This window comes from Agelaius phoeniceus, chromosome 1 (assembly GCF_051311805.1).
Source record: "Agelaius phoeniceus isolate bAgePho1 chromosome 1, bAgePho1.hap1, whole genome shotgun sequence".
NCBI classification, from domain to species: domain Eukaryota; kingdom Metazoa; phylum Chordata; class Aves; order Passeriformes; family Icteridae; genus Agelaius; species Agelaius phoeniceus.
Genome location: NC_135265.1, coordinates 104,960,852 through 104,976,690, shown reverse-complemented (window position 1 = coordinate 104,976,690; position 15,839 = coordinate 104,960,852). Strand labels below are relative to the sequence as shown.

The 15,839-nt window shown below is 45.2% G+C and overlaps 1 protein-coding gene across 1 annotated transcript; it reads left to right on the top strand.

Moving 5' to 3' along the window:
- The first annotated feature begins 4,728 nt into the window (after nt 1–4,728).
- TGIF1 (TGFB induced factor homeobox 1) lies at nt 4,729–15,505 on the top strand. The gene is given in 5 exon segments (XM_077184555.1): nt 4,729–5,230; nt 5,959–5,992; nt 5,995–6,255; nt 12,884–13,110; nt 14,443–15,505. Coding segments are annotated over 5 exon segments (1,101 nt in total). The 5' UTR covers nt 4,729–5,218; the 3' UTR covers nt 15,010–15,505.
- The last annotated feature ends 334 nt before the right edge of the window (nt 15,506–15,839 follow it).

Sequence of the window (15,839 nt, the reverse complement as noted above, 5' to 3'; positions counted from 1 at the left end):
CTGCTTGACTTCTTACAGATAAGCAAAACACGATTGCATAAATTGCATCCAGAGTGTCAAATTTCAGGAAAGAGAGATCTGTTTCCTCTCATGCCCCAAGTTCTTGAGCTAAGCTGAGACTGTCAACAATCGTGCCATTTGTCATGCTGATCTTGTTATACTCACTCTTGTTATACTACAAAAGAAAACAGAGCCAGAGCACCCCCTCTTAGAGAGGAGGACAAAACAGTTATGAGATGCCTGTGGTAGACAGAAATTGTAATTTCTGCATCACTGAAAGGAATACATGAGGTCTGTTCCTGTGCTTTTAAGTTAAAACCTGAAAGGGAAGACTCTTACTCCAAGCAAGATTAAACCTACAATTCAGTATTTTTTTTAATCTTTAATTTTACACAGGGGTTTGTCTTCAAACTGTGGAAACAAAACTGCATTTACATTAATGCAAGTTTCACAAACCACTCCCCAGAGGAAGCTACACAGATTTTAGTCTCAGAATAGAAGTGATTACACCACTTAAGAAGTTTCTGCACTGTCTTATAATCGTAACTAACAGCACTGACTATACTTAACTTGTCTCTACAGTAAGAATAACATTCTATTTCCATATTCTTAGGCAATAAACAAAGACATAAGGTAGGACCATGTGCAGATGAGGGAGAAAAGGGCTGGCACAGGGAATAGCTGAAGGAGGCCTCAGAGAGAGACAGCACTACATCCTGCCAGAGCAGCCATTGCTCCTCTTTGCCAGTAAATGTCTGAAAACCCCAGCGGCAAGCACAGATCACTCCAGCAGCTGATCCTCATCAGGAATCCTAAGTACCACCCCTCACCTTGAGTCCAGCCTAGAGTCCTTGCTGAGAACCAAAAGCTTGCAAACATGATGCTGCAGCAGTCAGGAATCAGTATGATTTTATGTAAAGAATTCCTGAGGTTTTTGCACTTGTTTGATCTTTGATAACCACAAGAATGCACACAGAAAACAAGTGAAAAGCATGTTCAGGTTGCTGAGTCTATTATGCAGAAGTTCTGAAATCTTAGAATTGTCTTCATGACTTAGATTTACCCTTTCTGCCCTTGCACAAAGGTAGCAAAGTGAGCTCTAATTGTGAGAGCACAGCTGGTTGACATAATTTATTCAGATTTCAGAAAGGCTTTTGACAGTGTTCCATGCTACTGGAGAAACTAAGATACTGCTAGGGAAAAAAGGCAAACAAGTATCATGGATGAATATTTGGTTGGAGTAAGTGAATCAAAACTAAGATTAAATTCTACATTTTTTTTATTGTGACAAAAGGTTGACAGCAAGGTACTTCTGCATCCTCTACTCAGCTCAGTGTTTTTTAATATAATAACTCTGACCAGTGAGAGAGAGAGAGAGAGAGAGACAGGGGCAGGTAAAGAACAGTGATGGAGTCTGCAGATATCAAAAACGTATTTGGGGAAAGGGAGATTTGTGAATATGTTAAGTGTGACTTCTGTCACATGAGTGAACAATGCAATGACAAAAGATTCAGTACTGATATGAGTAAGAAATCATGCAGAAGAGAAACTTCATACAAGCTATACAACCTCCAAAGCCCCATGCTCAGTATGTAACAGCAGCCAAAGATAAAGCCTAACATGCTAGATTACATACAAGAATAGATCAGAAAGTAAGTAATATCAAATACATATATATTCTAATTGGAGGCATACCCTTGTTTGAAATACTGCAAGCAGCATAAGTCACCTTTACTGGAAAAACCAAGCACTGTAGGATTAAATACACTTGGGAGAAAAACAGACAATGAGCAAAAGTTCGGAGTAATTCTCATATAAAAAGAGTGAGAAATTTTCTGTCAAAAGACAGTCATGTGGAAAGATATAAAATAATGAATGGTACCAAAACAGGAATTTTTGTGGTTTTTTTTTTTTTTTCTCAAAGCACAAGATAAGTAAGAAAAAAAAAAGCAATGCATTTTTATGTAATTCACAACTCAACATGCTTCTCTGCCACTCAAATGCCATTAGAGAATTTTAGTGCTATGAAGATATTAAACTTTTATACCAGTGTAAAGACTAAACAGCTGGGTCAGTAATAAACCCTGAAGCTCTATTAAACTATACCTCCAGTGCTTGTATTGAACTATTAAATATTTGGATGGGACATTTTGGGGGAATATTGCCTCATCCCATCTGCCTTGTGCAGCCTCTGCTTTCCTCTCATACACTGAAAGTACTCAATGTCATGGGCTAGAAAAGGTGAAGGTTAGCTGTGACCTACAGTAGCGATTCCTGTTTTCCTATGGACAGATTTGTTCACCTGTTGCATTGCTTTACTCTTACTGCCATAGGTACGACCAGCTTAAATTTGTGCTACTTAATTCTGTTCTGACTACAATCTCATAAATTTTATCACAAATATTTCAACGACATCTAAGTCTCATTGGATTTATTTTCATAACAACCTTGTGGGGGGGAGGAGGTAAAATGCTATCTGGTTAATAAATGGGAAACTGGAATAAAAAGACCAAGATAACAAATGTCCACAAGCCTGATGTGCCTAGGTCCTGATTTCCCAAAGTACTTCCTTCAATAGTTTCTATGCCCAAAACATCTCCTTGGAGACTTCAGCAGTTAGGCAAACATAGTCCCAGCACCTCAAAGCAAAGCACTTGCAAAGCAAGAAACATACAATGACTTGTGCAAGGTATTTTGCACGCAGCAATGTGACAGGACAAAAACATGTGCACACCACCACTGAAAACTGATAAATCTATGACGCTGGACAATCATGGAGTAATTAAAAATCCAGCCCCTCCAGTTTAATTTCTCTCCCTTTTTAGAATCCAGTTTTACAAACACAGCATGTCTGTGGAGATGGGTCCAGACAGAGCTGAACTTGCTCCGACTAAACCAAGCTGTTCCAACCTGTTGGCACAGACATATCTTGATGCACGTGTACACCACTACCTACCCAAGGAGCTGCACAGATGCCAAAACTGCTCAGCATGAAGCAGTTTGAACTGCTTGTGAGATACAACTCACAGTGCTGATGCAGCTCTAGCAGATTAAGTAACTAAAAACACAGCTTCACAAACACCTGAAGGAAAAATAAAAACTGCAGAAAGTTACATACTGCCTTCCATACCATCTACTTCTGCTTACAAGCAGCAGCCAATACTAATATACGTGATCATCTTATAGGCCACCAGGTTATTTGCTACAGAACTATGTTGATTAATCCATTAGATTTGAGCTCAGGCAAATCATCTGTCCTCCTTTTAGCTACAGCCTCGTTTCAGGTGTGTTGAAGTTTTACCGGCAGAGAGAGCTGTGGGGGTTTTCCTCCACTGCATTACTTTTTTGCAAACTTTAACCCACTACCACCTGGAACACGTATCAGGAGTCTTTAAGTGGGAAAGGCAGCCAAAATTTGTGGACAAACCTGAGATACTGCACCAGGCAACAACTGCAACGTGAACTCCACAAACCCATTTCAGTCTTTCCCATAGGTCCCAGCTACAGGTATAGCCCTCCATACTTTGCATCCATGATAGAACTTGTTTCAAAACAATGCCTTCCCATGCATTTTGTACCACAGGAGCTAGGAATGAACACCCACTGGTCCATGGCCTTCTCCTACTAGCTAAAAAGCTGCCACACAAAGTCGAAATTTATCTTTTCCTAGAAAGGCTGCTTCTAAAGCTTTTGAAAATGAAAAAAAAAACAAGTAACTTGAGTTCAGCGTGAAAGCAAAACTTTTTTCTCCTAAAGAAATGACCTTGTCAAAGAAGAAAAAACAAACCAATTTAAACAAAGCTCTAAGAAAAAAAAAAAAAAGAAAAAAGAAAAAATAAGGAAGGAGGTAGTTTCACAGATTCCACAGATTTGCCTGCGGTACCAGGGACAATAAACAGGCGTGAGGCGGCTCTGGTGGCACGGAGAAAGGGAAATCTCTTCGACTCCTGGACGTGTCTTTTGTTAACTTCCCATAATTGCTTTTTTGGCATGACCATTGCCCGGACGCTCAGAACAAGCAGTTCGAAGAGCCAGCCCTCACAGCTGGGAAGCAGGGCTTTTCCACAACAAAAACAAAACAGCAAAAGCCAAAATAAAGCCATACGGCGGCGTGCGCGCACAGCCCCCGCCCCTGAGCCACCAGTCAGTCCCTCGGGGACACGGCTCGGGTGACAACACCGGCCCCGAGCGAGCCTCGTCCTGCCGGGCTGGCACCGCACCGGGCGGCAGCACCGAGTGGCACTGGCACCCCCTGGACACCGCCAGGGGCGACACGGCGGGAAGGCGGCGGGAATGCGGCGGGAAGGGCGGGCGGAGGGCGCTCGGTCGGCGGGCAATGGCCCGGATCGCGCTGCCGCCGGCGGGACCTCGGATCGCTCCGCACAAGCTCCCGCCTGGCGCGGCGCCGTCAGTCAGTCAGTCAGTCAGTGTGTCAGTCAGTCAGTCAGTGTGCCGTGCCTCGCTGACCTACAGCCGGACACGCCGCCCAGCAGCCGCCAGCACAAGGGGCACCCCCCATGCCGGAGCGAACCTCCGGCCCTGCAGAGCCGCCGACACCGAGTCCTTGGCTAAGTGACGTGACTCACCAGCTGCCCTCCCCCCTCACACATCCCCCGTTCGCCATACAACAGCTGTTTTATCTCCCGCTGTAATTACGCCACATAAAAATAGTTACAAGGTACTTGGGGAGGGCTTGCTGCTAAAACGCTGTTGCTTCCCTTGTGCAGCGAATGCGGATTTGCGCGGACTCCCGCGCCGCCGGGGGGGTGCAGGGTGGTGGGGAGGGAATGATCCCCGCTCTGCCGTAGGAATCCATTATTTCATCAGCCGTTCCAGGCGCCTGCTGCTCACCCCCCGCGCCCGCCCGGCCGGGAACAGCCCCGCACGTGCCGGTGCGGGAGTGACACGGACACGCTCCCGTGGAATAAGTGCACGCCTGCTCCGCGGCCAGGCGGCTTCCTTCCCTAACCTTCGCCCGTGGTGACACTTCAGACCGCGGCTGGGCGTTCAGCAGATTTTTTTATTTTTTTTTTTTAAACCTGCTTTTGTCAGGGGGGCGGCGAGGGGAGAGCCAGGACCCGCCGCCAAGGCCGCCTGTGCCCAGGGAGAGCTCTCCCCTTCGCCAGGGAAGCTGGAGCGAGATGCAGGCGGGTGTCACGTTTCCCATCCCGGAGGAAAAGAAACTGTTGCTGCTGCAGAGCGTGCTCGCCCGACAGCGATGAGTCAAGCTGTGAGACCTCTCTTTTACAGCTGCGATCATGTGCCGCAGCAAAACCTACCGGGCTGGGGAAGGGGGGAGTCGAGGGGAGAAAAACAACCTTTTACGAACTGATGTAAAAATAACCGCAGAAACGGGGCTCGCCTTGCCCGCGGGGGTGGGTGGGGGTGTGTGTGGCCAGGCGGGGCTCCTTCGGCACCGCAGGGGATCGGGGGGAGCAGCCCCCGCCGACCGGGCCGTTCGGCAGTCGGGAGGGGGGCGCCGGTCTTTGGAGGGCTCCTTTCCTTCCCCTGCCGTACGCACTCTCCTTTCTTCTCTATTCACGCGAAGGAGTGGGTGGTTCGTCCGGCAGCAACAGGAGGAGGCTAGTCAAGGGCAGCTGTCAAAATCTCCCCCCCACCCCCGCCTCTTCCTTCTCCTCCTTCCAGTTTAATGATCAAACGTCTGCTTGGAAGAAAGGCGAGGGAGCGGGAGGCACGGAGAGCTCCCCCCGCTGCTGCTGTTGTGTGTGCATGAGCGAGCGGGTACAGGCGGACACCCCCCCGTTCCGGCCGGTCCCTCCCCTCCCGGGTGTTGAGGCTCTGTCAGACAGGAGGGGAGGGAGGAGAGAGGAGGAGGAGGCAGCAGCCGCCGCGAGTGCCAGTGCAGCGCACGGTTACTCTCCCGTACTCACTGCGGGGAGGTGGGGGAGGGCGGGCGCTGTGTACCTTTCTCTCCCGTGCCTTTCCTCACTTTAACAGGCCGGGGCCAATCGCCAGCAGAAGGGAACAAAGGGAAGGGGGGAGGGAAGCCCACCCCGGCCGCACTAGAAAGCCCCCGGGGGAGGCAGAGCCCTGCGGCTCCCGCTGACAGCAGCGCGGCCGGTGACCGGGCGCCTGGCTCCGCGGCGGTGTTTCTTCTTTCTTCATCGACCTTCTCCTCCTCGCTGAGCTTAAAGGGGGAAAGCAGCGTCCGGCGAAGGGAGAGAAACTTGGGTCGGTGCTTGGGGTGTCCGGCGATCGGCTCGGTCCTCGCGATCAAGATGAAAAGTAAAAAAGGTAGTTGTGACGGGGTGCCGGGACAAAGCGGGGTGCCCCGCGCCCCTAGCCGGGGTGGAAAGGGGAAGGGGGGCTGTCGCTAAGCCAGCCGGAGTCCCTTTGCCTTCTCGGCCTTTTGTCCCCCATGTCGTCCCCCCCCCCCACGCCCCCTGGCCTGTATCCCGTGGAGGATTGCAGTGGATGCTCCGCTCCCAGACAAAACATGCGGGGCTGTTGTTTGGAGGCGGCCGCCTCTCTGCGCCGCTGGCTCCCTGTCAAAAACATGTCCAGCCGTTCGCCTCGTGTCCTCCGCCAACTTTTGTTCTCGCCCCCTCCGTGGAGTTTCTTCCCTCTGCCCTCCCGTAAAACACTTTTGAACGCTTTCCCGCACCGAGCCCCACCGTCCCCGCGAGGGGCACGAGGGTGCGGGTGGTTTTCCCAACTTGGGGCGAGGGAAGCGGGGCCGTCCGGCAACTCTTTGTTCGCGGGGACGGCAGCGTGGGGCTTGAGGCATGGGGGGACATCGGCGGCAGGGCTTCAACCCCTCCGCGCCCGCGACCGCCTTGTTTTGCCGAAAGTTGAAGCCTTTTCTATCCCTTTTATCACTTTAAACAGGGGGACGAAACACAAAGTACAAAAGTTTTGACGCAGGGTTAAAAGGAGGAAGACTTCCCTCTCCCCCCCCCCCCCCTCCCCCGCCCCATAACCATAAGGCTGTTTGAGTTTTCTTTGTGTCCACTTCCAAAGAGACAAACTTAACAGTTAGAGGATCGTTACTCATCGCACTCGTGGTGCTTTAAGTGCCCTTAAATTAGCGCTTGGCCACAAAAGACGCGGAACGTGCTTTCGGATCCAGCGCTCCTGCGCTTGGCTGGGAAGAAGTTCCTAGCAAAGCAGTGTCTGTTCAGTTGCGATTTGCCAGTCGGCGGTGTGGCTGAAGGGTGTTTTGCATTCAAAGACCATTAAATGCTCCGAAGTGGAGGGTTAGGAGGGGAGCAGTGCGCATGTTCAGTACTCCAGAGTTGTGCTGTTTTTCCCCCTACTATGCATTCCTGCGGCTCCGTAGTAAAGCAGCCTCTCATTGTTAGTACCCTTGGAGCAATTAATGCATATGTAGTTCGTGAAATCATTGGGCTGCTGCAGACATGGTGTGTACTAATATGGTTTGTAGCCCTCGTCAGAAGTTTTTTTTGGACATGCCGCTCGGCTAAGAGGAGCGCACACAAAGGGAGCTGAGCCACAAAGGCGAAGTTTAAAGAGCAGCAGGCAGGGTGGTGCTGAGGAGCGCAGCGTCCCGCGGGAGCGGAGTGGGGCTTGATCCCAGCTCAGCCCCCTGCGCCCAGAGACAGCGGCAGCGCTGGCTTTTAAATGTTTCTTAGGTAGGTCGAGATTCTTCACCCTGTTGGAAGCAGTTTGTGGTTTGTTCCCCCCCCCCCCCCCCCCCCCCCCCTTTTATAGTTTCGCTGAATTAATTTAGCCCAGTTATTTTTAGGACATTCCTATGCTGCCTCTTTGCACAGCAGTGGTGAGCTGGTTTCCTGTCTGCTGTTGCTTCCATTGTTCAGACTTCTCTCCCCGAGGGCAGCTGCTGGTTGGTGAAATACCAAACTCCCTGCACTTTCAACTGTTGTTCTTGCCACCCCCGAAATAAATGCGTGTGGAAAACGCTGACGTAGTTTCTAGGTATGCATGTGTAGGGCTTTGTGTGTAAGAGTGTGTGTGTGTAAGCTCTGATTTGAGGATTGCAAATCCTGGGCTGAAACAATGGAAACAATGAAAGGTGACAGGCGGGAGGGAGAACTTTTGAGAGGGGCCATGGGCCTGAGGTTTGCGTGGCACAAATTAAAAGGTGAGGATACAAAGGCGGAAACTTTTAAAAAGATGTTAGGGCTAGGGTGCCTTTGTTTTAATAAAGGTTGGGCTTGTACTTATTTGTGACCTCCTGGCATTGGAAGCTCATTCAAGAAGTTTCAAAGAGTGACTTTGTTACAGATTTCTTGCTTGCACTCCTAGAAAAATCCCGTTTAGAGGAAAAAAAAAGTATAGTACAGCCAAATCTAGTTGCTTTACAAGTAATAGAGTGCAAGCTGTAAATTACAGAGGAAAACAAATAGGCTGGTTCCTCAATTATGAAACTCATTCAGAGGAAAGAGGTGGTGTTTTTTTTCTTTTACTGTGAAAATTCCCTTCTGTATCCTTGTCGGTTTTTTGCTACTTATGAATAATTTTAAATAATGTATTTTTGTTGTTGATTTTTAAATTTGCATTGCATTTTAGCTGGGTTTTTTGGTATGTGTGTTGAGTTTAAAATTTTTAAGTGTGTCATGCTGTGTTTTTGTTGATGGCTAGTTTTGTTGAGGGGTTTTTTTTGTTGTTTTTCTGTTTTTTTTTTAACTAGCAGACTGTGGATTTAAAGCACAGGACTTTTCTATGGATAGTTTAATTTACAAATAATAACGTGGTAGCAGTCACACGGAACCTACGTGCCTTGTTAATTAGCTGATTTAGAACACAGTCTCGAAAAGGCACAGGCATGTGCTCAAGTTAATACATGTGAAGAATCTTACTGAACTTGGTTACAACAGGATCGGGGGCTTGGACAGGAACTGGTTCTGTTTATCAGCGCTCATAAAAAAATCTCACTGAAGAAATTCAGAGAGCCCTAAGGGGCGGGAGGTTTTCTTTAAGGTGATTTTTGTCCATCCCCTCTCTGGAGGGCAGAGATTGTTCCTTGCGGTATACTTTGTCCTCTTTTGAATAACAATTGGCTTCTGCCACTTCCTCTGTGAAGCTCTTCCTCGACACAATGGGATAGTTGTTTTTTTGTGGTGCCTTTTTTTCCCCTCATAGCCTAAATTTTTCGTTTGCTTAACTTCCATTTCATTTGCCTCAGCCTCTCTAAATACTTTGTCCTCCCCCTCAAAGTATTTCAGCATACCTTTTTAAGTGGCAGTGGTTTGTTTTGAAATCAGCTTTAGTCATCACTGTACTTTTACTCAAGTTGTTTCAAGCTGTTAACTAACGTTTGGGTGTTGAGCCCAGACTCCAGATCCTAGGTGTAATCTTCCCTGAGCTGATTACGGGGAGGACCTGTGAAGTCTTTAGGCTGTGATACAATGCAACAGTGCATTCAATCATGCATATGACTTCAGCTGGGAAGCCAGGAGGATAAAGTAATTTATAAAGAAGGGATGCTGATCATGTAGTCCTTAGATCATTAAGAGCATAGACTACTCTTTTAAGTGGCGATGAGGAAGTGAAGGAATGGGATTTTATGTTGTTTCTCAGACCTCTCTGCAAATGAACTTGTACTGCTTTAATTTTAGTTCTGTAAAAACAGGGTTTTTTTTTTTTGTTTGGATTAAATGTATTTAGGAGGAGACATAAAATAGCCTGGCCCTAGCCTGCTTTTAATACAAAATAAATTAGTAGGTCAGCTGGGGCTACTCATCGTGTCCACAGGCCTTTATTCTGGGTGTAAATAACAGTAAGCCAATGGTCCAGTCATGGAGCATGGCCAGGACCCTTTTCAGCTGGGCCCTGTTAAAACAGGAAACCAGCAGCGAATAGGCTGATTACTAACAAGACAGAAAAACAAAGCTGGGTTGTAATCAGCAGGAATGCTTTAATGAAAACAGAGCCTTGACAGCCACAGTGTGGCTCCTGCTCTAGTAAAAAATATCAGCTGGGGTAGTGCGAGATTTCTAGCCATGACTTCCTGTTGCTGCTAGCTCTGTCCTGTGCCTGAGAGATCTGCCACGAGTTCAGAGAGCTGATCAGCTATTTAAATGAGCTCATTTAAATGAGCAGAAGTCTGTACTACACTGGGTTTCCTGCTTAACCAAAACCTGCTTTGTGTCACTAACTTACTGTGTCAATTAATATGACACACTCAGCCAGCAGGTCAAAGGGCTGGCTCCGCTGGTGACTCATTTCTTGCTAGGTAGGTTACGGTTAGTCAGATGACAACTTTTACTTTAGCAAAAATCTTATTTGGAAAGGGAGAAACGTTTTTATACTGCTGGCTTGCACACAGTATCTTATCACTTCTTTTTTTTTTCAGCTAAAGGAAAAGCAACAGTTCTAGGAGAGGTTTTGCTGTTAAGTCAGTTTTCTGAAATTCAGAGAGATGGAGTCCATGGAGTCTTTTAGTTGTGTGGTAGATCCTGGAAAGGTCACTTCAGATTGTGTGGTGTGTACCTGGAGTACTTTTTGTTATGCCATGTACTTAGTGCTTGCAGACCATTAGACATCTAACTTTTTCATAGTAGTTTCTCCTTCCCTTTTGTTTCCAGCCCTTGCTGTTTGCCTCTCCCTCTTTTCCAAGGTCTTGCCTTACTGCCTATTATATTTAAAAACAAACAAAAAACCCAGCCCTGTGAAGTGCTGCAACAGTTCTGGTTCCTGACAAACAAGAACAGCACACTTCAAAATATTGTCTGAATAGCATGGGCTAGTTTTAGCTAGTTTTTAAATTCAATTTAAAAGGGCTGAGCTGCTTTGCAGAGCTGTCCTGTTGTCTCTGCAGGATCTTTGTTCCCAGAAGTGCTCCTCATGGCTCCAGGAGCCCATGGTGCAAGGCATGTTCTCAGGTCAGGTTGCAAGCATGACAGCACTTTCCATGAAGCTATGACAAAGTGGTTTGCTTGGAATCATTGTAAGGCAAACTTTTGACATACTTTCTACACGAATTAAGAAACTGTTTACATAGTTCGGAGTTTTATCTTGTGTTGGTTATTTAAATATTGTCCTATTGTTCCTATTCCATGATTGGATAATTTATGTAGCTAATCATCAGATGAAAAATTTGGTATGTCAGTTTGGTGTTTGTCAGTTACATAAATCAGCAGTTGGGAGAATGAAAACAATACCAAGTAAGTTACTGAAATAACTATGCCAGACAGATTGTGGATTGATCATCCTGTTGGGAATGCTTGCGTATCAAAACTGTGCATTTCAAATTGGACAACTTAAACTAAATTTAAGGATGTTGGAGCTATTCATAAATAGAGGAAGGAAAGATAATTTACTGTGTCAGCTTTGGCTGAAGTTTGGAAGAGTGAGGAAAAGTCCTTCTCTGTTCCTCTCCCTACTCTCCTCCCAAGTATTAAGGAAAACTTGCTCATACATACCTTCTATCTTTCTTGGTGTGGTAGTGGGGGTTTGGTGGCTGGCTGGTTGGTTTTTTTAAAGGGCATTACTTCCTTCTTGCTTCTCACTTCTGTAAGTGCCTTTACTTATGGATATAACATAGTTTTATATAGTTTAATATTTTCACAGGTTTACTTCTTGTTGTTTAGGGCTCACTTAATTTCCTTGAATAGAATTTTTTAATTATGGGTGATTTCCCACAGAAAATTTTACTTTTGACATTTAGTTGGCTTTACTACTAAGGTTTTTAGTTTTGGTGTTACAGGTGAGGAGATTTCTTCCATCAACCTCCCCAGTCTAAGTTCAAAAGACAAAAAGATTAAGGGCTTGTTTTCCTTCTATAGTTTCTGAAACTGCTTCTGAAAGCCAGTGTGAGTTCACTTGAAATGAGTGTTAATTTGTACTAGTTGAATGTGGGTAGTATCTTATTTGGAATTGTATATGGTTTGTAAGATTCCTAAAATTTCTGGTGAGTTTAAAGCATGGTTTTCTTTGTGTTTTATGGAATAGTGACTCTTGCATCCTACCAAAGGAGTAGAATTGTAGCCTTCCTAACTGTTGAATACTTGCTCGTTTGATTTACATTCCATAGCTTCATGTTACTAGTAGTGTGGTGTACCTATATAAAGGGATAGTCAGATTGTGAAATCTGTTCCTTCCTTTGTGTTGGAGGGGGAAGGTATGCAGTTAACTGCTAAGTTTGGAGCCCTTATAGTAAGCATAGCACAGAACACACGTTTCCAGGGATAAAAATATGAGATGAAAACCACAAAGTTGAAAAAATAGTCAGGCTAAAAACTGGTACCTCTAAATGATCATGGTTCTTTGATACAGAATACAATGAGAGTCCATTTCCTGATAAACTGGTGAACTCTTAGGCACTTGGTTCTTCCTTTCTTCTGCACTTTTTTTCCTTCATAAGTGAAAATCTCCTTATGGGTGGTGAGAAACACAATTTTCCCCTTTATTTTTTTCTTCTTCCATTAACTTTTCTCAATAGATGTAATTATTCATTTGTAAACTCTACAACGTATCCCTCCCAAGAGACAAGCATCAGGATGTTAAGAAATAATTAAATAACATATTACTTGAGTTGGGGTGTTTTAAGTTCTTCCTTGTTGACCTTTTGCTCAGCCACTGGTTAGTTATCCTTGAAAAAAAGTGCTGGATGCATACCACAACCAGCAAACTTGGACAATATTCTCATTCGATAGAAGCTATCTGATAACGTTCAGCAGATAAAAGGTTGCCAGGGGAACAAGAAAATGAAGGTTTGCAGAGAAGAATTCCTTTAGAAAGGGATCATCAGTGCTACTTTTTTGTTCAGCTGACAGAAGAGCTACAGCATGTCAAGTAAACGCTGCAGGACGAATCTCCCGTGCAAGGGGCTGTAACAGTAAATACAGTTCATGTGATATAAAATGTCTGTGCCATACAGTGCTGGAGCCAAGCAGTTAACGGATTTAGGAGGCTGATTGTTCTTCTCTTACAATTGTAGGTGTAGTTGCAATATCAGGCAGTGAAACGGAGGATGATGACACTATGGATGTCCCACTGGATCTTTCCTCATCTGCTGGCTCAGGCAAACGGCGGAGACGTGGCAACCTGCCCAAGGAATCTGTGCAGATTCTTCGGGACTGGCTCTATGAGCACCGATACAATGCTTATCCTTCAGAGCAAGAAAAAGCGCTGTTATCCCGACAAACACACCTTTCCACACTACAGGTATTTAAAAAAGTAGTTCTGCCTTCTAAAGGAGGTGTTTTCTGTTTTAATTCACCTGTGTTCTAGTCACGGATACAAATGTTTACAGTGCATGTGAGATTTCCTTTTTTATTGCTACTCTCCTGCTGATGGCACTCATAAGGAGAGATAGAGACTGATTATGTGTTACGATGATCTTTGTTTATTGGGAATAAAATTATTTTTGTGGGAGAACAGACAGTCATGAATTGGAGCATGCATGCTAATTTTTTGCAGCATTGTGCCTCAAAAGACATAAAGTGTCTGTACAAGGTAATTTATTGTGAGAAGAAGGTATTTATTTGTCAACAGAGGCTTTATGGTGATAGATGTGCAGCTTAGCATATAACTCTTCACTTCTAAAATAGCAACTTGAGGCTCATTCCAGTAGAACATGGACATATATAATTATGTGTATGATCACTGCCATTAAAATCAGTGGAACAACCTATATGGGATGGAGCTACTCAGGGGTGTTAGTGCAGGTGTGGATGAGGCGTTTGTATGTTTATTTTGGATTCTCATCAAATGATGAGATGCCACTGGCATCTCAGAGGTCCCTTGGATGCATCATTCTTATCTTCTGTGATTGTCTTGGGTCGAATAGCTTTTGCCCATTGCTGCATCCCATGTTGTGGGAAAGTGGCTGTATAAGAACTTGGGTAAACCACAGTTTGGTTTTGGGAGCTGCTAAATAGAGAGCACTCCTGTTGAGTCCTGGACTTAAATTTTCCATATTAATTCATTAGTGCAAAGTTCATAATTGGCCATAGACTAAAATTTTCTTAATGCAACATTATAAAGAAGACTTCCTTTATGTAGTAAAGAGAAAAAAGACGTTAAACTATAAACTATCCTGTATTGCCCAGGAAACTGGTTGATATTTAAACAAGGACAAACTTAAGTGAGGTAATTCATGTTATGTCTGTCGACACAGTCAGTTGAACAAGGAAAATCAGTAACTATTTGTGGGAGGAGTGGCTCTCTTCAGAGAGAAAAGGTTTTCCTGTTGTTAATTAACCTAAGCTAGGGAACAATAGCCAATAGGTTAATGTGTGTGCACAGAGTTAAAAGCTAAACCCCTAGTTTGGACTTCAGCTGTCCCGGGGCTTTCTGTAACAGGAGCAGGGAGTTGGTAGCACCGGGACAAGGGAAGGGCCTTTGCCCAGCATGTCAGAACTTGTCAGTAGGTCTCTATTTTGTTGTGCAGTGAAGGAAACTGCTCGGAGGGATTCATTAATCTAACTGTCCGCTCTAGTGGCACATAGTTGGGAATGAATGAAGGTAGAAATTAAGATGTCATTATATTCCCAGGTCTGCAACTGGTTTATCAATGCACGCCGCAGGCTGTTACCTGACATGCTGAGGAAGGATGGCAAAGACCCAAATCAGTTCACTATCTCGCGGCGAGGGACCAAGCTTCCCGAGGGCGGCCTGGTGGAGTCTGCCATCAGCACAAAGAACTACATTCCCCTGCTGGATGAGACTGCCTTCCTTCCCGCCGCCGCGCCTCTCGGCAAAACTGTGTCCTCTTCCAAGCCGGCTTCCCCGGGATCGGTCCTGGCTCGGCCATCGGTGATTTGCCACACGACTGTGACTGCGTTGAAAGATGCCCCTTTCCACTTTTGCCAGCCAGCTGATGTAGGCCAGACCACGGACCTGCAGCAGCCCCCGGCTGGCGGCTTCACAGATAGCCCCCTCTCCTGCCACGAGGACGCATCCAAACTGGGACCTGGTGCAAACACACAGAGTGGGCTCTTCAACACTCCTCCTCCAACACCACCAGACCTTAACCAGGATTTTAGTGGATTTCAGCTTCTGGTGGATGTTGCACTCAAAAGGGCGGCAGAGATGGAGTTGCAGGCAAAACTCATGGCCTAAATCCCCTTCCTTCTCTTTCCCCGTTTTGTTTTACCAGGCAGGGATCTAACAGCGGTGTGGTTATTGCCACCCACACGATATCAAAAGACTTCACTGCGTTATTATTATTTTTTTTATTAATCTTATTTGCACAAGGGGATTGCTGAAATGAAGCTTCCTGTCACTGAGATGGTCTTCAGTGGAATACGGTCATTCCAAGAATTACGAACTTAAAGCTACTGTAGAAAGAAAGGATTGTGTGTTTTGTTGGGATTTTTTTTTAATGTTTTCTTTGTAGATTTTTCATAATGTGAGATGTTTCCCAAGATCATGTGATTTGTTTTGTTTCTTTCAGACTGTGCAATATCTAGTAATGATATAGAGTCTTCTTATCATTCCCATGTGGAACGGAATATACCGACACGCTGTCTAAATTTTCAATTTTTTTAACAATACAAACTTTGGATGATCATGCTTTTTTTCCCATAATATAATAAAATATTTTCTTTAAAAGTGATGCATACAGAGTATTTTGTTGAATACAAGCTTTGCAGAAAACATGAATTACCCTTGAAACAAATGGAAGTGAGAAATATTTTTGAGCTCATACTGACTTTGTTTGGTTCAGAGAGCCATAAACCAAACTAGCAGTTGTTGTTTATCAGATGTTTAAAAGAATGCTGAAAAGTGGGCCAGAAGTACCTGATTGTGTTCTCCCATGTTGAAATTTTTTTAAGGGGTCAAAGGGAACTATGTAGGCAATTCTGACTAAATTTCAGAGGGAAACCTTGGGCCCCTCTAAGAGTTCCAGCTTTGGTTCCTTGAAATATTTTAGGGCTGGGAAATGTGAT